The sequence below is a fragment of the Loxodonta africana genome, chromosome 25 (genome assembly GCF_030014295.1).
Source record: "Loxodonta africana isolate mLoxAfr1 chromosome 25, mLoxAfr1.hap2, whole genome shotgun sequence".
In the NCBI taxonomy this organism is placed as follows: domain Eukaryota; kingdom Metazoa; phylum Chordata; class Mammalia; order Proboscidea; family Elephantidae; genus Loxodonta; species Loxodonta africana.
In genome coordinates this window covers 17,296,010-17,321,115 of record NC_087366.1, presented here as the reverse complement: position 1 = coordinate 17,321,115, position 25,106 = coordinate 17,296,010, and the positions used below count along the sequence as shown (strand labels likewise).

At 40.3% G+C, this 25,106-nt stretch overlaps 1 protein-coding gene across 1 annotated transcript in view; it reads right to left on the bottom strand.

Moving 5' to 3' along the window:
• The window catches only part of NIBAN1 (niban apoptosis regulator 1), a 166,680-nt gene that overhangs the window by 64,325 nt on the left and 77,249 nt on the right, over positions 1–25,106 (bottom strand). Inside the window, exons 4-5 of the mRNA XM_010590944.3 lie at positions 22,828–22,942; positions 16,936–17,103 (exon numbers count right to left, since the gene is read on the bottom strand). Of these exons, the coding sequence (XP_010589246.2) occupies positions 16,936–17,103; positions 22,828–22,942 (283 nt within the window). The remainder of the gene's footprint in view (positions 1–16,935; positions 17,104–22,827; positions 22,943–25,106) is intronic.

Here is a 25,106-nt window from a genome sequence, read left to right as displayed (position 1 = left end):
CATCAAAATGATACAAAGCATTTTCTCTAATCTCTGTAAAATTAGAAGCCAATAAGAGGAAGAACAAGAAAAAAAAATCAAATACATGGAAACTGTAAAACACCTTGCTAAAAAACCACTCGGTAACAGAAGAAATCAAAGATGAAATATAAAATTCCTAGAATCAAACAAGAATTAAAATACAACATACCAAAACCTTTGGGACACAGCAAAAGCATGGGTCAGAGGTAAATGTATAGCAATAAACACACACATGAAGAAAGAAGGGCCAAAATCAATATTTTAATCTTACAACTCAAACAAACAAAAGAAGCCCACAGCCACCAAAAAAAGTTAGAGTGGAAATAAAGGAAAACAATCAAAAGAATCAACAAGCCTAGAAGCTGGTTCTTTGAAAGGGTCAATAAAGTCAACAAACCACCAGCCAAATTAACAAAAGAAAAGCAGATGCAAACAACCCAAATAAGAAATGAGTTAGGTGACATTACGAGAGAACCAGCTGATATAAAAAGGATCATAACAGAATACTATGAAAAACTGTACTGCAGCAAACTTGAAAACCTAGAGGAATATACTAAAGGAAAAGTACAAATTTCTAGAAACACAGTACCTACCTAAACTAACACAAACTAACGTAGAAAATCTGAAAAGACTCATAACAAAAGAAGAAATTGAAGAGGTCATAAAAAAAAAAAAACTCCCCACAGAAGAAAAAAGTCCTAGAGCAGGCAGCTTCACTAGAGTATTCTACCACACTAAGAGAAAAGCTGACATCAGTACTACTCACACTATTCCAGAACACAGAAAAGGAAGGAACACTTCCAAATTCATTCTATGAAGCCAGCATAACCCTGATACCAAAGCCAGAAAAAGACATCACTAAAAAAGAAAACTATAGACCAATATCCCTCATGAACATGGACACAAAAATTCTCAACAAACTTTTAGCTAATATAATTCAGCAATATTTAAAAAAAAAAAAAAAATTATGGCCAAGCGGGATTCATCCCAGGTATGCAAGAATGGTTCAACGTTAGAAAATCAACATAATCCACCACATAAATAAAACAAAGGAAAAGAATCACATGATCATCTCAACAGATGCAGAAAAGGTATTTGATAAAGTCCAACACCCATTCCTGATAAAAACTCTCACCAAACTAGGAATAGAAGCAAAATTCCTCAACATAATTAGGGCATATATACAAAACTAACAGCCAACATTATTCTCAATGGAGAGAGATTGAAACTTTCCCCTTGAGAATGGGAAGGATGCCCTTTATCACAGCTCTTATTCAATATTAAACTGGAAGTTGTAGCTAGAGCAGTAAGACAAGAAACGGAAATAAAGGGCATTCAAATCGGTAAGGAAGAAAGTAAAACTATCTTTATTTGCAGATGATAAGATCCTGTATATAGAAAATCTCAGATTTCACAAAAAAAACTACTGGAACTAATAGAAGGATTCAGAGAAACTGGCAGGGTACAAGATCGACACACAGAATCTGTTGGATTCCACTGCACTAACAAAGAAAACTCTGAAAAAGAAATCAGGAAAACAATACCATTTACAATAGCCCCCCAAAAGATAAAATAATTAAGAATAACTCTCATTAGGGACTAAAAAGACTTATACAAAAAAAAAAAAAACTACAAAACACTACTGCAAAAAACCAAAAGAGATCTTCAGAAATGGAAAAACATACCATGCTCTTGGATAGGACGACTTAACATTGTGAAAATGTCAATACTACCTAAAGCATCTATGGATGCAATGAAACCCTGATCCAAATTTCAATATTCTTTAACGAGACGGAAAAACTAATCACCAACTTTATACGGAAAGGAAAGAGCCCCCAGATAAGGAAAGCGTTATTGAAAAAGGAGAAGAAAGTACGAGGCCTCACACTTCACTACCTCGGAACCTACTATACAGCCACAGCGGTCAAACAGCCCAGTACTGGTACAACGATAGACACATAGACCAATGGAACAGAATTGAGAACTCTGAAGTAAATTCATCCACCTATGGACACCTTATCTTCAGAAAACAGTTGAAATCCATTAAATGGGGAAGAGGTGGTCTCTTCAACAAATGGTGCTGGCAAATAGCCATTTGCAGAAAAATGAAACAGGATCCACACCTCATAAAAGACACCAAGAACAACTCAAAATGGGTCAAAGGCCTAAATGTAAAACCTAAAACTATAGAGATCCTGGAAAAAAAAAAAAAAATTGAGACAGCACTAGTTAGTGCATAACTAAAAATGCACAAACTCCAGAATATAAACTAGATAACTGGGACCTCCTAAAAATTACACTTGTGCTCATCAAAAGACTTTATCAAGAAAGTAAAAGAAGTACCTACAGACTGGGAAAAAATCTTTGACAACGACATATCTGATAAAGGTTTAATCTCTAAAATACATAGAAAACTTCAACTCAACGACAAAAAGACAAACAACCCAGTCACAAAATGGGCAAAGGACATAAACAGTCACTTCACTAAAGCGGACATTCAAGCAGCCAACAAATACATAAAAGATGCTCACAATCATTAGCCATTAGAGAGATGCAAATCAAAAGTACAAAAAACTATAAATGCTGGTGAGGTTGTGAGGAGACTGGAACTCTCATACACTGCTGGTACAAAACGGTACAACCACAATGGAAAATGATATGGTGATTCCTTAAAAAGCTAGAAATAGAAATACCAGATGACTCAGCAATCCCACTCCTAGGTATACATTCTAGAGAAATAAAAGCCATCCCATGAATAGACATATGCACACCTACGTTCACTGTAGCATTATTTACAACACCAAAAAGATGGAAATAAACTAAGTGCCCATCAACAGATGAATGGATAAACAAACTATGACGCATACACACAACAGAATACAACAAAACAATAAAAAACAATGATGAATATGTAAAACACCTCATAGCATGGATGAATCTGGAGGACATTATGCTGAGTGAAATAAGTCAATCACAAAAGGACAAATATTGTATGAGACCACTGTTATAAAAACTCAAGAAAAGATTTACACACAGAAAGAAACCATCTTTGATGGTTACCAGGGAGAGGGGAGGGGTGGGGTGAAAATCATAACTCGATAGTAGCCATATGTTAAATTTGGTGAAGGGAAAGGCAATACACAATACAGACGGCAGAATTATGGAACCTTCCTAGACAAAACCAAATACCTGAGAGGTACGAGTTGCTGGGGCTGAGGGCTAGGGATCATGGTCTTGGGGGACATCTAGATCAACTGGCATAATGTAGTTCATAAGAAACTGTTCTATCTATCTCCTCCTTTGGTGAGAAGCATCTGGGGTCTTAAAAGCTTATGAACAGCCTAACTAAGTTACAGCTGTTCATCTCATCCCATCTGGAGCAAAGGAGAATGAAGGAACCCAAAGACGCAAGGAAGCAATTAGTCCAAAGTACTAATGGACCACATGAACCACAACCTCCGCTAGACTGAGACTAGAAGAACTAGATGGTGCCTGGCTACTACCGATAGAGGGTCCCAGACAAAGCAGGTGGAAAATGTAGAAAAAAATTCAAATTCACAAAAAGGCCAGGCTTACTTACTTTCCAGCATTTGTTCTGTCATTTTAGTAAGTATGTTTCAATTTTACCATATTCCATCCACAAGTAAAAAAACTTTAAAGCAATTCGAGCTTGCCAAAGTAAGTCATAACAACATCAAAAACTGTCCAGAGATTTTGGAATCTACCCAATTCAAATAGCACAGGCAAAAAAAGTTTTGCTTGAATTACCCTGAACGCTCTGCTCGTTTAATCTTTTTTTTATCAGTGTTCCAATTTGTCACCCTTAGCTACATAAGCACACAATTTTTAGAACTTCATACCAAAATACTCATGCAATTAGATCAAATAATTAGTTGGTTCATTGAAGAGGGTGGAGCGAGGACAGGAACCAGTTAAATCACTGGTTTCCCTGAACATTACTTGTTTGACATGTCAAAAGAAGAACGTCACCATAGTTCCATGGCAACATAGCTTTAGGCAACAAACGAACCTAAGACTATACACACTGTGGTGGTGACAAATGCTAAGTGGCTGAGAAAAAGCAGTTCTATTTATTCTAATCTCTGATGGAGACCTGTTCTTTCAGTTCCAGCTCTTAGATTATTTTGAAAGTTTCAAGTAATATAAGCAATTCCATAGTTATAAATAATTTTAAATCTATTACCCATGTCCTCATAAGCACTATAAACTTCCTTTACAAACTAGTTTTTATTTAAAATCTGCATAAAGCCATATATCTGGTTTGCATTTTAGACTACACAAAACTTAGCCAGTAAACAAGCTACATTATTATGTTTGATTTTCAGAGCACATCTAAACTAAAAGATATAGTCGTGTTTATCTGGTGGACAAAATACCAAGTTAAGCTCCCAACCCACTGCTGTCGTAAGCTCAGTACTTGTCAAGAAACCAGGCATAGCCCAGGTTTCAGATGACCTCAAGTGAATAGCTCTGTGTTTGCAAGGACTGGGTGTCAGGCGACTGGTTCTCTGCCACTAACTGGCTGTCATGTTGGACAAGTAAGTCACTGTTAGAGCCTCAACACAAATAAATGCTAAGAAATGGGGGGGGGGGGTGGGCAGGGAATCCAACCATCCACCATTGAGTGGATTCTAACTCATGGTGACCCCATCTCTGTCAGAGCATAGGGTTTTCATGGCTGTGACATTTCAGAAGCTGATCACCAGGCCTTTCTTCTAAGGCAACTCTGGGTGAGTTCCAATCTCCAGTCTTTCAGTTAGTAGCCCAGTGCTTAATCATCTGCACAATCCAGGCATTCCTAGGAGTTGGAATAGGTGATCACCAAAGTCCTGTCAAATTTAGAGTTTTAGGAGCCCTGGTGGCACAACAGCTGAGTTATCAGCTGCTAACCGAAAGATTGGCAGTTTGAACTCACTCAGCAGCTCTGCAGGAGAAGGACCTAGTGATCTGATTCCGAAAAAATTATGGGCAAAAAAACCCTATAGGGCAGCGCTACTCTGTCACACAGGGTTGCTATGAGTCAAAATCGATTCAACAGCGCCTAACAACAACAATATGAATGGTATGCAACAGACAGAGAGGTCAAGAGAAAAATCACATACAAAGGAACAGAGAGAAATATTTTTAATTTGTAGAGTACTGACTGTAAGAGGCAAAGAGCACAGGCTAAACTCAAGGAGAGAATGTGGTCTGCTAGCAGAGAGAATTCTCTTAAATAATTTTGTTCAGGACAGCCTGAAGAAAACTGGAAATTGATGTCTAGTTACTTATTAAAGAGTGAAAATTGATGTCTAGGTACTTATTAAAGTAATTAAAGAATACTAATTAAAGAGTAATTTGCAGTACATAAAGGTTTTTATAAATTGCAACCAAAGTATACCGCAGAATTTTTATAAGTAAAAACAGTCAAAAAGATATTTATAATAATTGCATACCACAAATTTTTTATAAGTAAAAGCATTTAAAGAGATGTTTATAAAAATCGTGTTTTTATTTATCTACCTCTGGTCAAACATTCCCCCATGTGTCTGTCAGCTTGTACTGCGGGGGCTTGCATGTTGCTGTGATGCTGGAAGCTATGCCACCAGTATTCAGACACTAGCAGGGTCACCCATGGTGTACTGGTTTCAGCTGAGCTTACAGACTAACACAGACTAGGAAGAAGGACAGAGCAGTCTACTTCTGAAAAGAATTAGCCAGTGAAAACCTTACGAATAGCAGTGGAATGTTATCTGATATAGTGCCAGACGATAAGCTCCCCAGCTTGAAAGGCACTCAAAAGACAACTAGGGAAGACCTGTCTCCTCAAAGTAGAGTCAACGTTAATAACGTGGATGGAGTCAAGCTTTCAGAACCATCATTTGCTGATGTGGCACAACTCAAAATGAGAAGAAACAGCTGCAAACATCCATTAATAACTGGAACATGGAATGTACGAAGTATGAATCTAGGAAAATTAGAAATCATCAAAAATGAAATGGAATGCATAAACATCAATATCCTAGGCATTAGCAAACCGAAATGGACTGGTATTGGCCATTTTGAATCAGGCAATCATATGGTCTACTATGCTGGGAATGACAATTTGAAGAGGAATGGCTTTACATTTATCGTCAAAAAGAACATTTCAAGATCTATCCTGAAGTACAATACTGTCAGTGATAGGATAATATCCATACTCCTACAAGGAAGACAAGTTAATACAACTATTATTCAATTAATGCACCAACCACTAAGGCCAAAGATGAAGAAATTGAAGATTTTTACCAACTTCTGCAGTCTGAAATTGATCAAAATGCAATCAAGATCTACTGGTGATTGGGATCCAAAAGTTGGAAAGAAAGATTGGTAGCTGGAAAATATGGCTTTGGTGATACAAAGAGTCCCTGAGATTGCATCATAGAATTTTGCAAGACCAAGGACTTCTTCATTGAAAATACCTTTTCAGCAACATGAATGGCAACTATACACATGGACCTCTCCAGATGGAATATACAGGAATCAAATCGACTACATCTGTGGGAAGAAAAGATGGAAAAGCTCATTATCATTACTCAGAACAAGGCCAGGGGCCGACTGTGGAACAGACTATCAGCCGCTCATATGCCAGTTCAAGCAGAAACTGAAGAAAATCAGAGCAAGTCCACAAGAGCCAAAATATGACCTTGAGTATATCCCACCTGAATTTAGAGACCATCTCAAGAATAGATTTGACACGTTGAACACTAATGACCGAAGACTAGACAAGTTGTGGAAGGACATCATACACGAAGAAAGCAAGAGGTCATTAAAAAGATAGGAAAGAAAGACCAGACCAAAATCAATGTCAGAAGAGATGCTGAAACCTGCTCTTGAACATCAAGTAGCTAAAGCAAAAGGAAGAAATGATGAAGTAAAGGAACTGAAAAGAACATTTTAAAGGGCGACTCGAGAAGACATGTGCGAAGAGCTAGATATAGAAAACCAAAAAGGGAGAACACGCTCCACATTTCTCAAGCTGAAAGAACTGAAGAGAAAATTCAAGCCTCAAGTTGCAATAGTAAAGATTTCTACAGGGAAAATAATAAACAACACAGGAAGCATCAAAAGAAGACAAAAGGAATACTCAGAGTCATTACACCAAAATACTTGGTCGACATTCAACCATTACAAGAAGTAGCATATGATCAGAAAACGATGGTATTGAAGGAAAAAGTCCAAGCTGTACTGAAGGCATTGGTGAAAAACAGGGCTCCAAGAATTGACAGACTATCAATTGAGATGTTTCAACAAACGGATGCAGAGCTAGAAGTGCTCACTCGTCTATGCCAAGAAAAGTGGAAGACAGCTACCTGGCCAACTGGCTAGAAGAGATCCATATTTATGCCTATTCCCAAGAAAGATGCTCCAACTGAGTGTGGAAATCCAACAATATCATAAAACAAAAAACCAAACCCAGCGCCGTCGAGTCGATTCTGACTCATAACAACCCTATAGGACAGAGTAGAACTGCCCCACAGAGTTTCCAAGGAGCGCCTGGTGAAGTTTAACTACCGACCCTTTGGTTAGCAGCCGTAGCACTTAACCACTACACCACCAGGGTTTCCTCATTAATATCACATGCAAGTAAAATTTTGCTGAAGATCATTCAAAAGCAGCTGCAGCAGTATATTGACAGGGAACTGCCAGAAATTCAGGCCAGATTCAGACGAGAGAACGTGGAACCATGGATATCATTGCTGATGTCAGATGGATCCTGGCTGAAAGCAGAGAACACCAGAAAGATGTTTACCTGTGTTTTATTAACTATGCAAAGGCATTCAAACATGTGGATCATAACAAATTATGGATAACATTGTGAAGAATGGGAATTCCAGAACACTTAATTGTGCTCATGAGGAGCCTGTACATAGATCAAGAGGCAATTGTTCCGATAGAATAAGGGGATACTGTGTGGTTTAAAGTCAGGAAATGTGTGTGTCAGGGTTGTATTCTTTCACCATACCTGTTCAATCTGTACTCTGAGCAAATATTCCGAGAAGCTGCACTTTATGAAGAAGAATGGGGCATCAGAATCAGTTTAAGACTCATTAACAACCTATGTTATACAGATGACACAACCTTGCTTGCTGAAAGTGAAGAGGGCGTGAAGCACGTACTGAAGAAGATCAATGACCATAGCCTCCGATATGGATTACACCTCAACATAAGGAAAACAAAAATTCCCACAACTGGACCAATGAGCAACATCACGATAAATGGAGAAAAGACTGAAGTTGTCAAGGATTTCATTTCACTTGGATCCAAAACCAACACCCATGGAAGCAGCAGTCAAGAAATCAAAAGATGCATTGTATTGAGTAAATCAGCTGCAAAAGACCTCTTTAAAGTGTTGAAAAGCAAAGATGTCACCTTGAAGACTAAGGTGCGCCTGACCCAAGCCATGGTATTTTCAATCGTATCAAATGCATGCAAAGCTGGACAATGAATAAGGAAGTCAGAAGAACTAATGCCTTTGAATTGTGGTGTTGGAGAAGAATATTGCATGTACTATGGACTGCCAAAAGAACGAACAAATCTGTCTTGGAAGAAGTACAACCAGAATGCTCCTTAGAAGCAAGGATGGCAAGACTGCGTCTTATACACTTTGGATATGTTGTCAGGAGAGATCAGTCACTGGAGAGGGACATCATGCTTGGTAAAGTACAGGGTCTATGAAAAAGAGGAAGACCCTCAACGAGATGGACTGACACAGTGGCTGCAATGATGGGCTCAAGCATAACAACAATTATGGGCATGGCGCAGGACTGGGCAGTGTTTTGTTCTATTGTACATACGGTCACTGTGAGTCGGAACCAATTCGACGGCACCTAACAACAACAACAAAGTAAGCATAACCTAGATTTTTCCAACTCATAAATACGTGTTTATTCATAAATATAAACTTTGCATGTGCCACAAAATTCAAAAGCGTGATGATTTCTGACATTACAGAATAAAATTTATTGTATATTTTTTATTAAAATTTTTCAGTGCCCACACCAGAAACTTAGTTCCTCAAGAAATGAACATGTTTCATAGGTGATGGCGAGAAGAGGAGAGACTGCTCTGAGGAGAAGTTAAGTTGGTGAAAACAGATCTGAGACCTGCTGCTGAGTGCTTGACAGCACACAACACTGTGTTCAAATAAACACACGAAAAAGGATTTGCCCTATCTGATTTGAATTGTAAGTTCCTTTTCCGTTCTAAAATTCAATTCAATTCAGCAACACTTACTGAATGCCTAAAATGTGCAAGGGTCAAAATCAAATCTAATAAAGGCGCCTCATTTGACATGGGATTTCTGGGCTGAGAGCTTAAGGCACAAAACACTGACACTGTAACCAATTGCAAAAAGCAATCACTGCTCCGTGTTCAGCCTGACTCACTCCATCCCAAGCACCCTTGGATTTTACAATTGTCATAGGTGATTGAACTAGTCCAACTTGAAGCAGAGATTTGCAACATGTCCTTTACATCATTGTGGTCTTTGCATCAAATTGCTCTCGGCTCTTCTTTACACTACCTTTTTCGGTCCATGACCCTGCACACTTTCCAGATGCTCTACTGCCCCCTCTTCCTTAGTGTTCACGATGATGTGGACACCAGCATTTGTTTAGTGGAAGTTCTGGATGTCCCTCAAGCGATCACAGCGCTGTTGAACAAACCTTCATCAGCATTTCACCTCCATCCCAGAGTCACTGTCCATCCAGTCATGCCTGCCTTATAACATCCAACCACTTAGGCTGAGTACAATGGGTTTATATTGATCAATTCCTTCACTCACTCATGCTAATATGTTTATGCATTAGGCCAGCCCACATTTATAATTGCCTTACATAAAGTCACACTTAAATTCTGAAATCAGCTTTACTTCAATTTTATAATTGAACACAATAACTACAGTTACTAATTCAATAGTGTCCCTGAATCTTTTAACGACACACAAAGATATTGTCTGAGCACAACAGGAGAATCCAAAAGAAGGCATAAAATATGATTTCCCTTGAGGAACTTGAAATAGAGTTAGAGTAATAGGACAAACAGGCATGAAGATGAATAACACAGACAGAATGTGGTGAGTGTCCAGTTGGTGGAGATAATTGGGTCTAGTGGTTGCTCAAAAGAAGTCATCGCTATAGCATGAATTTCATGGCATAGGTCAGACTGACATTTGTTCTTAACAAGCAAGAGAAAATTTCAATAAGTAGAAAGGAGAAGCAAAGTTGTTCAAGTCACATTCGAAGAAGAATGTCGGAGGAACAGAGCGACTAGGTTAGGGGCAAGAAGCCTTGTGCTGGAGATCTTAGGAAACCAGGCACAGCCAGTCTTTTTGGAATGAAGTATTTCATTCTCTTGACAATGGCAGTGCCACTGAAAGATTTTAATTAAAAAAATGCCCTGACAAAAATTGTGTTTAAGGTGATGTCTCTGACTTTTACATGCAGAAGGGGATGGCAGCAATTGGAAAAAGTAAGATTAATTAAAAGCCTATGGAAATAGTTTTTATGTGATTTACAAAGGAGGTTGGTAGTAGTGAACTTGAAGGAAAATACAGAAGAGACACTGGCAATTGACCAGGTATCAGTACGAAGAAGGGTGAGTCAAAGACAGCCTGAATGGGTACAATATTTCACAAGGGCCTTGAAATTCCTGATGAATATGTTGTTTAAAGATTCGACTATAAGATCATAGATCTGTGTAATGAATATGTTTTATCTAAGGTAGTACTTATACTTATAAATCTTAGGTTTGTATATCATATAAGCACCAAACCATTTGACTTTAATGTTGTAATTTTTGAGAATAAACATCTTTAAATTATACCACTACACATACTTCATGCTTTTTCATACATGGGCATATTTGCAACTATTCTTAAGGATGGAAAATGGACATATCTTCATTCATTTATTCCATCATTACAGAGCATGTACCAGAGGCCAGGCCAGGGGCCAATTGCTAGGGATACAAAGATAAAAGACAGCCTCTGCCTTTGCAGGGCTCACGACCTACATTCTTCCCATAAAGTCATCCGTAGCTTCAATGACCAAACCAGGCTGTTGACTTCCCACCTGTTACTCCACTCCAGACCAGGCATATGATCTCCAGCCTTGTACATGCATCTGTCTATGAGACTTCCTCACCTCACAGGCTCCTTTAACTCAACATGTGCAAAACTGAACGCATCATTTCCTCCCCCTAGAACCTGCTCCTCCACCTGCAGCATTCCCCATCTCAGAGAATGGCAGAAACCTGAGAATCTTCCTTGAGTTCTTCCACTGCCTCACTACCCACATCCTATCTATCCCCATAGACTGTTGATTCTGTTGTTGCTGTTAGCTGCCATTGAGTTGGCGCCCTGCTCATGGCAACCCCTAGCACAGAAGAATAAAACACTGTCCCATCCTACACCAACTCCATGATTGGTTGCAGATGAGACCGTCGTGATCCATAGGGTTTTCACTGGCTGATCTTTGGAAGTAGATTGCTAGGCCTTTCTTTTTAGTCCATTCTATGTCTGGAAGTTCCACTGAAACCTGTTCAGCATCATAGCAACATGCGAGCCTCCACTGATGGACAGGTGGTGGCTGCACATGAAGTGCTTTGGCCGAGAATTGAATCTAGATCTCCTGCTGGAAAGCGAGAATTCTACCACTGACGTCAATGCCCCAACCAAGTTGATTCTACTTCCTGAATATCTCTCTCTTATCGGCCACTTCTTGCCATTCCCTCTCTGGTGCAGACTACCACCATTTTTGCCTGCCAAAAGCTTCCTAAATGATCACCAGAGATCTCAGCATGTCTCTGTTCCACTCAAGCTCCACAATGCAGCCAGCATGAACTTTCTAAAATACATAACTGACCAAGTCACTTATCTCCTAAAACCCTTCAATGATTTTCTACTGCTGTTAGAATAAAACCCAATTCCTTAATATGCATCACAAAACCCTTTATAGCCTGGCCCCAGCCCATCTCCACATCCTCACTTGGCTTCACTCTCCTCTCTGAGCACTAGCCACACAAAAGTCTTCTAGTTCCTATAATGGCCCATATTTTGCCTCACTCTCTGGCCCTCACATATCCTATTCTTCCTGCCAGGAACATTTTTTCTCCTTCCTGCAAATTCACATGCTAAGGAGTGATTATCCTGAGCTGAAGGAACTAACTTGTATTGATAACAGTCTTTCTTCCATATTGCATGTAGACAACTCTCTATATTTGTCAAGAGTTTTAACTATATCTCTGTAACTACAATGATCTTATTTTGCAAACTAAAATTCTGAAGAACAAGACTGAATTTTGGACAACAGGACTCTCTTGGAATACCTTGGCTGTATATTAGTCCCATTTCATGGCAGCAGATGTTCAGGACCATTGCCCTCCCTCATTAGGAGAAGCGATTGCAGTGTGATTCCAAGAGGGACAAAGGATAGCAGCTGCTCTGGGCACAAGTCATGGAGTGGGCTTGATATTTAGTACAGTGAGTTGGAGTGGGATTTCTGTTGAAGATTAATCTTGCAGGGTTTTCTTATACTTGCTCAGGGAAGAGGTACCAAAAAGCCCACCTTTATGCTCCTTGACATTGTTGTTGTGTGCCATCGAGTCCGTTTCGACTCATAGCAACCCTATATGACAGAGTAGAACTGCCCCATAGGGATTCCTAGGCTGTAATCTTTACAGGAGCAGGTGACCTGGTCTTTTCTCCCATGGAGCCACAGGTGGGTTCAAACCACTGACCTTTCAGTTAGCAGCTAAGCACTTAAACATTGTGCCATCAGGGCTCCTTGTCATGCTTCTTAGGAGTGCAAATAATCTCTAAGACATGTAGTAGCAGCTCTCTCCCCTAAAGGAGGGAAGAGCATGGAGCCCCCTAGTTTCCCTTAACTACCTTAGGAGGTACCCTTATTGCCCAAGAACCAGATGTAATCAGGCCCTTGTCAAGGTTAAACAGAGAACATACTCACCTTATAAATGGGTGGTTCCATAATCCAGAAGGAATGAATGAGAATACTTGGACCAATTCCAATCTAACACTCCTGGGCATGTGGGCTAGGTCATAGTGGAATTTGAGCACTAAGGAATGTATCCCAGGAAACCCAAATGACAGACATTCTTAGTGGAACTTACCACAAAGGGAATGAAATTATTTTCCTCAAAGATCCCTGGGGACCTGCGAGTAGACAAGATCAAGAGTGGCCCAACATCAGCTGCTTAAATGTCTAGGACACACTCTTAGCAGATACAGAAGGTGGGTTAAGAGGCAATGAAGCAGCAACAACAGCAGGCTGATGAGCCCTTACTCTACTTGCCTGAATATGGGAGTGTGCAACCTCCCCACAACTCTTATATAGGAGGGGCTTATATGGAGTCCATAGGTGGTATAAACGGTTAATGCTCCTGGCTGCTAAAGGAAAGACTGGATGTTCAAGTCACCCAGAGGCACTTCAGAAGAAAGGCCTGGTAATCTACTTTAAAAAAATCAGCCACTGAAATCCTATGGAATTTAGGACCATGGTCTCGTGGGTCAATTCAGTTAATTGGCATAAAACAGTTCATAAAGTATATATTCTAAATTCCAATGTGGTGAGTTGTATCTGGAGCCTTAAAAGCTTGCGAGCAGCTATCTAAGATATAACTGTTGGTCTCTACTTATCCAGGACAAAAGAGAAAGAAGGAAACCAAAGAGTGAAAGAAGAAAGTAATCCACAGGACTAACAGTCTACTTGAACCACGGCCTTGTCTACTCTGAGACCAGAAGAACTAGATGGTACCCAGCTATCAATACCCACCATTCTGATCAGGGCCACAATAGATGGATCCTGAAAGAACAGGAGAAAACTGTGGAACATAAACCAAATTCTTAAAAAGTCCAAATTTATTGGATAAGTTAAGACTAGAAGACTCTTTGAGAGAAATGCCTTAAGATACTCTTTAGACCTTAAACCTAAATTATCCCTTGAGGTCACCCTTTCGCTAAATAACATATTGGCTCATAAAATAAAGAATATCACCCATGAATAATGTGCTCCTTTAAAAAAAACATCTATATGAGACCAAATGGTCAAAAATTACTCTAAAGCAAAAATGAGAAGGTAAGGGGGTAGGGAAACTAGATTATTGGAAATGGTACAAACAGAATGGGAATAATGAGAATGTTCACACATTGTGAAAAATGTAACCAATGTCACTGAACAAGTTGTGTAGAAATTGTTAAATGGGAACCTAATCTGCTGTGTGAACTTTCACCTTAAACACAGTATCATTTAAAAAAAAAAAAAAAACATGGAGCACATTTCTACCCGACACACATCGGGTCACCATGAGTTAGAGTGAACTGAATGAAAAGTAGTTCTTTTTTCATACAGAGTCAAATGTTCCAAGACAGTCCTGTTCTTCAGAATTCTAGACTGAAAAATATAATCATTACAGGTACAGGGGTACGGTTAAAACACTTGACAAACACAGAGGGTTATACACATGCAATGTGGAAGAATGATCACTATTAACATGAGTCAGTTCTTTCCGCTCAGGATAATCATTCCTTGGTACCTGAATTTGCAAGAAGGAAAAAAAAAAAAAAAGCGTTCCTGAATTCATCAAAGACATTAGGGTCTTTGGCCCTTATCACAGCCCTAATTTTACATTTATTTCTAAACTATTCTGCATGAATTGAAAAAATAGTTAATTGGCAATGTCTTAGTGATTTACCCAAGATCATACAATGAACAACAAGCAGAGAGTAGAACAGAAAAAGTGATCCAGTAAAAGACGCATAATTCCGTAAAGATGAGTATCAAAAACAAAGAAACAGAGGTGAGAAGGGAAAGACCCATGGGGTCATTGGCCTGATAGCCAGACTGTTACCTACAATGTTACGATGATCTTTGGTTCTGACTGGAGCTATAGGAAGTTACACTAAGTCACTTTAAGTGTACGTAAAACCTCAGGGTGAGGAACAACTAGTTCCTGGACACAGGAATGTAACTCAGAACCAGGGTAGCTTGACTGGACCTTCTTCTCTTAGTGCCGTTGATAACATACTGGAGAGCAGAGTTGGGTTTTGAATCAACTGAAATCTTCCATAAATGGAGTCTAAATGCAGGCTACATAACATCCAAAAGTGCCCCAGAAAAATTCCTATTATGTACATGGAAGGGGGAATGCAGCAAGTCCCATCTGGCTGGGCAGAGAACATTCTCTGCTCAGTGAAACTTGGTGGTTTTTGTGTTTAGTGCCAACTGCATGTTCATACTAGAGCAGGACCCTGAACAAAGACGTGTAGGTGTACTGGAAAACCACCTAGACCGAGCAGGCAGTGCTGCGCCATTGCTTGTCACTGAAACATCAAAGCCAAAAGGCAAGATATTAATAAAGGTTTCCTTTTTGTAAAGGTGCTAGCAGTTATGAGCCAAAATTATGACTGATGTTACTCAGAGTTGCTATAGCAAAATAGAGTGACATTATCTTTTTCCATTAGCCTCCTGCAGATACACAGACGAAAACCAAGAACGGGCTGAGATTCATCACTAGCGACTCTCACTCTGAGGGACTGACCCTCTCAGGGAAGACTCAGAGCTTTAAAGTAAGTGTACAGTGGAATAAAGGCACGAACGGATGAGGTAACTCAGCTCAAATGTCACATCCTCAAAGAGGCCTCCACTGACAAGTCTAGAGTACTGCACTTCCTTCTTCACTAGACAGTAACTCCTAGTTACTCTGTAACACGTTAACCTCCACGACTATCAAATGGTCTTGCGCTTCTGTCTGTCCTCCTTACAGTCTGAATTTAGACTCCCTAAGGGAGGAACTTTGCGTGGCTCATTACTCTGTCCCTAACACCCAGAGAAAGGCTGGTGCAGAGCAGGCCCTTGGTGAGATTTGACTGGCTGACTGGATGCCTTTCCAACTGGCAAAGAATAACAAGTTCAATTATCTCTAACCAAAGGCTTCGTGGAGTCCAGAAGAACCAGCATTCACAGCAATTCATCAAAAACGTCACATATTGGAAGGAAACATTTCCTTTTTTTCTCTAATAAAACTAATATTAATTAAATCCATACCTAGAGGCAAAATGGCCTGAAGCAATGTCACTTCAAGTGTGGTCCACGGACCAGTAGCATTAGCATCACTAGGCAGCTTGTTAGAAAAGTAAATTCTAGGGCCCACCCAATAAATCAGAATATTGGTTAAGAGCTCAGCTGCTAACCAAAAAGTCAGCAGTTCAAAGCCACCAGCCACTCCTAGGAAGCCCTATGGGGCAGTTCTACTCTGTCCTGCAGGGTTGATATGAGTCAGAATTGACTCAACCGCACCTAACAACAACAGCTGTGGGGCCCAGAAACCTGTGTTTTAATAACCTGTGTTTTAAGGATCCAGGTGATTCTTATACACCCTAATGTTTGAGACCCACTGATTGGAAAAAATACTACCTTACAAGTAACAGTGCTAGTGATCTTAAGTGAGTAACTGTTATTTAGAAATGAAGGTGGGAATAAACCAGGAATGTCATCAAGATTAAGATTTTGCCGGGGACAACTGGTACATTCTTAGCAATTAGATGTTTTAAAACATCAAGAAAAAGGAGAAGAAATTATATACATGAATATACAGCACTCTGAATGCTGCCTACCCTTGTCGCCAAATCATTGGTCCCCATCCTGTCTTTCCAGACCTGGCTACAAAACCAGCAGACAGACCATACTCCTTGTCCATAAAACTCTCACTTCACTTGGTTTCCCTCTCCTTCCCACCATTAATGTCCTGGGGCAGCACCCTCTGTGTCTCTTTCTAGGAGTCAGTGTAGGAGATAACTGACCAGGACAACTCAGAAAAACAGCCCCACTGAGGAAGCTAGGGGAAAAAAAGGCATACCTTGATTTAGATGTCTGATGCAGTCACTCAGGAGTGCACTAAACTTCTTCTGGTCGGCAGCCTCCTGGAAGCAGAAGTAGGCATGTCTGAGGAACGGCTGCCACAGGTACACTGGGAATTCCTTCGGTAGGACCACAAAGGGCTGAGCGTTCTCCTTCTCATTGGATGCTAAAGATTATTGAAAATACAAATATGTTTTAAAACATATGTCTGCTATTTAAAAGGAGCCCTGGTGGCACAATGTGCTTGGCTGCTAACCTAAAGGTCTACAATTCGAACCTACCAGCAGCTCAGTGGTGGAAAAGACCTGGGGATCTGCTCCCATAAAGATTACAACCTAGGAAACCCTATGGGGCAGTTCTACTCTGTCACATAGGGTCACTATGAGTTGGAATCGGCTCAACAGCACACAACATCTTCTATTTAGAACATTTATTTCGGGCTGGGAAGGTAACTGTTTTGGATTGAACAGTGTTCCCAAAAAAATATTCATTTCTGTGAATGTGGCCTTATTTAGGGAAATAGGGTTTTTCCTTGCAGATGTTATCAATTAAATTAAACAAAGTCATATTGAAGTACCAAAAAACACAACAAAACCTGCTGCTGTCAAGTCGATTCTGACTCATAGTGCCCCTAAAAGACACAATAGAACTGCCCCATGGGTTTCTAAGATTGTAATCTCTACAGAAGCTGACTGCCACAGAGAGAAGTGAGCAGAGAGGAGGGGACCTCCTGTTCCCTCGGAATGGCTGGTGGGTTCAAACCGTCAACCTTATGGTTAGCAGTTGAGTGCTTAGCCGCTGTGTCACCAGGGCTCCTTATACTGGAGTAGGGTAGGTCCTAATCCTAATCCCTTCTGAGTGATGTTTTATAAAAGGAGTCACACAAAGGAGAAAGACAGCATGTGAGGGCCCATCTACAAGCCAGGGAACAGGGAACACCAAGAAATGCCCAGAGTTGCAGAAGCTAGAAGAGACAAGGATCTTCTCCTAGAGGCAACAGAGATTAGCCCTGCCATCTCCCTGAATTTGGGCTTCAAGCCTCCAGAACTATGAGAAAATATATTTCTGTTCTTTAAAGCTACTTCGTGGTATTTTGTTATGGCAACCTGTCTTAGTTTTCTAGTGCTGCTATAATAAAAACGCCACAAGTGGTTGGTTTCAGCTAAGAGAAATTTATATTCTCACAATCTCAGAGGCTAGAAGTCTGAACTCAGGATGCCAGCTCCAGGGGAAGGCTTTCTCTCTCTCTCTGTCTCTCTCTCTCTCAGCCCTGGGGGAGGAAGGTCTTTGTTGTCAATCTTCCCCTTAGTCTAGGAGTTTCTCAGCGCATGGACCCGGGGCCCAAAAGACATGCTCCATTCCTGGTTCTTCTTTCTTGGTGGTAGGAGGACCCCCTCCTCTCTGTTCACTTCTCTCTTTTATATCTCAAAAGAGAATGACTCAAGGTACAACTTAATCCTGTAGATTGTATCCTGCCTCAACATAAGTGCCTCTAATCCTGCCTCATTAACATCATAGAGATTAGGATTTATAACACATAGGATAATTACATTAGATCACAAAATGGTGGACAACTTCACAATACTGGGAATCATGGCCTAGCCAAGTTGACACACATTTTGGGGGGACACAATTGAATCCATAACACAGCCCTAGCCAACTAAGACAGTAACTATTTGGGGCAGGGCATGGAATACAAAGTTGGTGTGAGATGTTTTCACAGAATGGGGGAAATTATAAAGTTCACTCTCCTTAGCATCCCTCGACGAGCTCCTGTTATCCTGCAGCAGACAGCCTCACCTCCTACTCCAGAGGGACAATGGAGGCCATCAGACACATTCTCTCTCAACTTCTTGCCTTCTAAACAACCTGAAAACAGAGCTCAACCTTCTTTACTGCCTCTCTGTGGCACAGCTGTCCACCCACGCAAGCACTCTCCCCACCCTCCTTGCAGGCTCCCACCTCATCAGGTCTGCTCCTCTGCCTGGCACCTCCTACCAGCACCTCTCACTCCTGCCTGTCACTGCCAAACCTTTTGTCACTATCACTCGCTGTCTTCACTCCATCAACTCCTGCTCTCACTTCAGTCTAATTCCTGCCCCACCAGGTCACTAACGTCATCCTGACTTTCAACCTATCCCTTCTTCTTAATACCCATCCTCTTAGTCTGATCTGAAACATCTGTTGCTGCTAACCACCCCCACTTTGGAAAACATTCTCTCCCCTTGACTTCCAGGAGCACCTCTCTCTTCAGGATTCTTTCATGCTTTTTTTTGTTTGTTTGTTTCTTTGTTTCTTCTTTGCCACCTTTATTGGCTCTTCTGTCCCCTCAATCATTCCCACCTGTTTGCCCTGTTCTGTGCTGGTTTCTGCTCCACTTGCAGTCTATATACTTTCCTGGGTGTGTTCATTCATTCCATGATGTTTTATATATTGTTCTCACAGTCCTTGTCACCTTTTCCTTCCATCATGTTTTCACATAGAGAATTCTCATTTATTCTTCAAAAGTCAGTTCAAAGCCACCTTCCCTGAGATGCCTTTGCTGGCATCTCCCCCTGCCACCAGACACAGAATGGGTATTCTCTACCTTGTTCCTCCAAAATATTATGATAATCTGTTTCCATGTCTGGCACCTGCACTCAGGGTGGGAGGTTGAGAATGAGATAAGCTGCTCCATTGAGTCTCACATGGCCACTCTCCCCAGGAAGCAGAACCACTGACCTGGATTGGAACCCTAGAGGTGAAGACTGTCTTATCTTTGTATCCTCAGCTCATAGCATAGTCAAGGACCTAGTAAATGTTCAAGTACAGTTTTGTTGAATGAAGGAGTGTACTATATTGTCCTAGGGCATTTTAAAAGCCCTAAACAGTGGCATTTCTACCTCTTCCCTCCAAATTAATTCTAAGAAAGACATGTTAAACCATTTTACTAATCAGATCTTCTGCCTAAGCCTCATTCCTGTCCATGCATCCCAGTTATATGACATTGCACTTGGTTAAATGAGCCCCAGCTTATTTCCGGGACCATGGAGAACAAGCAGAAGAAAAAGTTAGTCCTATGCTCCTTCTCTACACCTCAGGGCCTCTAATCTCAGGGCTTCTGTGTGGCAACCGAAAGCACTGGACATTCCAAAAAATGGATTATAACCATAAGGGAGGCTCCAAAACTGAGTCATAATACTGAGAACTTAATAAATCAGGATTGGCTTAGACAAAGAACAGACTTCCTGGGGCACATCTGGGAGCCCTGTTCCAGTGTCCTGAAATCTGAAGTTAACGGTAGAATGTGCTGGAAGAGCAACTGTGACCCACCAGTACCTAGCACGATGCCTGGCGCTAGTGACATATGAATGAACAGACAACTGAGTGAAAGGCTGAATGCTGTAGCAGAGACAAGTAGTTCTAACCCATTATCTATTCTCTCCTTCTCTCAGTAACAAAACCCTTGATTTTTAGTTGGGCAAGTGGCTGCATAAAATAAAGACTACATGTCCAGCCTCCTGTGCAGCTTGGCGTGCCCACAGGCATGAAGTTTTGACCAATGGGATGTAAATAGAAGTGGCATGTGAAACTTGCTTGAACTATCCTTAAAGAGGGAATGTGCTTGGCTCTTCCTCTTTTCTCGTCCTCATCATTGGGGATGAGAACGCTACACCGGTGCTCCAGCAGCCACCCTGGACTATGCCAATAAAGGCCACAAACTGGAGACAAAAGAAGAGAAAGCTGGAAAGAGCTTGAGTTCCTCACAATCTTATGGAACTGCCAAAGCATTCGGGAAGTGTTGATACTCAAATATTTTTCATGAAATAATAAAACCTTACGTGTGTAATTTGAAATTTCTTTGGGTACAGCAAACTATACTCTTAACTAATAAAATGCCCAAAAATCACTTTAGCAAAATAGCAAAACATGGAGGCATTCTGATATATCATCTTAGCAAACACTCTATAAAGAAGATGTATTTATTCATAACCTCCATTGTTTTTTTTCAACTGAGGCTAATTCTTCCCTTTAGTCTACCCAATAGAAACAGTATCACCCAGTGAGTCTTTTTGATTAACATGGTTTTGTGAAACAATTCTCCCCACCCTTTCCAAGATGTCACCATTTTTCTTTATAAACAACTGAAAACAATGCTGACCCTTTGCATTTAAAGCTGCAGCAAGTCCATTCCGATCGGCCTCTGGTGATCGCTCACTTAGCCTTTGATAGCAGTGCTCCAGATGTTCTCAGCTTGCCTTTTTTCTGAGCTGAGTTACAAGGATATCACAAATGACCTACTGTAGAATATCCTATTTTTAAAACTCAGAAGGCCACACCATGCAATAAAAAAAGTCATTGAAATGCCCCAATCTGAAGCCCTCAGCCAAGGGGTATTAGTCACACAGGCCTTGTGCTTATTCATTTTCATTCCTTCTGACATGATTTCATCAATAAATCAGTAAATATATTGTCTGTTCTGACTGATTTCATTGGAAAGTTCCTTTAGAGAGACTCTGAAGAGGAGTCAACATGTTGGTGTTCCCATTTCTAGCTGCAGCTCCACAGCCAAGACAAGATATAAGTAGAAGTCAGATTAGAAAATATAATAATGTGTATAATACCTATAAAGTGTTGTTTTAGCCTGAATTACTTAGTAATATTTTGTTAATTTAGCTTTACGGTCCATGAACAAATCCTATAATCATGTTATTAAAAACATTATCTTAAGCATTTCTGTGCAAAAATAACAATTGATAAAATGATTATTTTCTCCATAAATTCTAATGAAATGATTATATCCACTAATAACAATCAGGGCTCCTCAAGAAACCAAGTAATTACTGGGTAGTATGATTTACACACAGCCAGATGGAGTAATTATATTATCTACACTTCATAAATCTCTGCGAAATGCCTTATTTGGTCTATATATTACATCCATCACTTTCTCTACATGGAAGAAGTGAAATGAACGAGAATGTGAGAGCTGCAAGGGCCCTTACAGATTTTCTAGTTCAAGGTCCCATTTGAGAGTAAGAGAAACGAAGCCCAGAGAGTTTCAGCAGCCCATTAAGGTAATACAGTCGATGAATGACACAGTTAAAGCCAGATAAAAATCCAGTCGACCAATTCTCAGTTCACTGTTCTTTCTGTGACAACACTAAGCTATTATTTATGTACATACTGATTAATGCAATTTTTTTATGCAGCAGCTATAAGTTATTATAACACTTGTTTATAGTATTTTGTCTGTTTAGGATCTTTTATTACATATTACCCAGCACTGGGGGCTGGGGGACCCTAAAATTAGAAAATTAGTATTCCCTGACAGGTCCAGACTTGCTTAAAGGAAGATATGATTGGATATGTCGTGGACTGAGCCCCACTTATTTATTTCTGCTGCCCTGTATGGTGCTATCAAAGCCTGCAATATATTCCAAAAGACTCAAGGTACCTAGCCAATTGCATTTTCCATGCATAGAAACACAGTAACCAACTCGTATATTATTGAACATGATTTAAAATAAGAGTAGTAGCTCATTGTCCTAATTTAAACAAATAACACCTTCCATTTGTCTATGGAACATGTGGGTCTATCCCATGGTCTCTCAACCTCAGTGGACAATTCTCCATTGTAGGGGCTGTCCTGTGTAGGATGTTTACCAGTATCCCTGGCCTCTACCCACGAGAAGCCTGTAGACCTCTCACCACCCCTTCACCCCTCCCCAAGTTGTGATAACCAAAATTGTCTCCAGACATTGCCAAATGTCCCTCCTGGCAGGTGAAATCCGTTCCCTGGCCCCACCTCCTTGGTCCCCCTCCCACCACCCCTGTTGAGAATCACTGGTCTAGCCAAACAAAGCATGTTTAGAAGTTTTGACTTAGAAAAAAATGCTCAGCCACTCACCAATAGGGTCTGGGAAATGCCGATCAGATAATAAATTGTATTCCTCTTCTGAGGTCAAGACCTTCCCACCAGCTGGAAGGATTCGGCTTTTAGGGGCAGTTCCTCTCTGGTAGGCCTGGGGAAGGAAAGGCATAAATGAATTTTTTTTTTTTCCTTACTTGGCTTTTTGGGAGATGTCAGGAATATTAAAAATAGACAGAGCCAGACACAAACACTCCGAGATAGTAATCCCCACATTATGTCACTGAGTTAGAACTATTTATTCAGATACGTTTTACGTACCTGCTACGTGCAAGGTAGTCCTTTAGTACTTTTCTGTGAAGGTCATAATGTGGTAAATCATAGTCTCTAATCTCAGGGAGATTTACTACAGGTATTTTTCTCAAATGGGGAAAACATAATCTTAGTAACTTCTAGATATTCCACACTGCACTTAGCTTTTCAGAACTTAATGCCTGAGTCATTCTGATAACAACCACAATGGTGATATTGTACAATGACACTTGCTATACAGAATGCTTGGTGACCGGCATGGGTCATGTATGGTGACTCACAAGACTGCAGAACAGGTAATTGCAATTAGGGTTGCCATAGGTTTTTGTCAAAAACATAAAAACGTTGCCATGATAAAACACTGCCACCACTTTGCCCTCAGATGTGTGACTGTTTTGCAATAAAATGACCTGGGATGGAGGTGCAATATGGTCACATCAGAACAAATTCTCGCCAGCAGATAAGAAGCTGCGTTGTTTGGTCAATGGAAGAGCCCCAGTGCGTTGCTAAAGAAGTCTGTTATGCAGATACACCCACAAGGACATGGACAGATAAGATAAAATGTAAGCCTGTGTTTCTGATGGGGGCTTAAATCAAGGCACAATTTTGAGATTAGCAACCTAAAGGGACACTGAGAATTGAAACCAAGAAACTGTAGAATACAAAATCTAGAATGTACTCTTGGAAATAATCAAAATAATGTTGATCGAGGCAACCAAATCAGAACAACAGCAGCATATCATATTCTGCATCAATAAGACAGTAATGGAGACTCGAACAAAACAAGCTTGCGTGTATCTAAGAAGCTTATTTTCATACCTATTGTAAGAACCATTAATCCACTCCTTAAGCATATCAGGGACCCGGATCCTAAAAAGAAAAACCTAAAGTTCTGTGATTTTAAGAAAGTTTAGAAACAGTTTGCTTCAGACTGGCCTCAAATCTGAATTGTATTATGAGTTATATAACAGGCTTCAGTCTGGGATTTTATAAACATTATATTATTTAATCTTCAAAACAGAAACATGAAATAGATATTATCATCTCCACTTTACAAATGAGAAAAATGAAGCTCAAAGAGGTTAAGTAACTTGCCCTTAATCCAGTGGTGAGCAGGTGGCAGACCTAGGATTCATACCCAGGCTTATCCAGCCCCCACTGGGAATGTGCAGGAAGTAGGAAATGACTATCAAATGCAAATGCTTCTGCTTTCCTGCTTTATTACCAGCCAAAATGGCCTCTCAATAACATGATAGGTAATTTATAGGTATGAAGTTCGCATCTACCAGCCGCTCCCTGAAAACCCTGTGGGGCAATTTTACTCTGTCCTATAGGGTCGATATGAGTCAGAATCGACTCGATGGCAACACTTTTTTTGTGTGGCGGGGGGCTACATCGTGACAAAGGGATCATAGTCACCATCTTATGGACGAGAAAACTGAGGCCCAAGGAGATTTCTAACTTAATCCAAAGACACATACCGAGTAGCTGGTAAAGGTGTGGTTAACAGCCCATAATAATAACCATTATACTGTATTACTACTCCTCAAGCTACCCTGAAAGGACACTGTAAAGTACCATACAGAATATAAGGTGATTTGTTATTATTGTTACTATTACTATTATTTATAGTGTGTTAATAATTTGCTTCAGAATGCAAATCTAGTGTTGAATAAAATCCTACTATAGCTAGGCAGAGAAAATATTAGTTTAATGAATATTAAGAAGAATAAGACTACCTAAGAAACTACTTGGGCATTGCCTGGTAGTCTGTGGAACAAGTTTGCATTGTATTTTATTTCCGTTTTCCATGTGAGATGGGAAGGAAAAACGTTGGTGTGTCAGCCTGAGCTTCTTCCTAACGGTTTAGCATCAGCGGTACTGTTCAGAGTACTCTGTGGAGGTTGGCCTGACCACTCTTGAACCTGGGATCAAGACAGCAGTTTTAAATCTGACACTACCTTTAACTGATAACTATGGTATTCTTTTTAAAGGGAGCTTCAGAA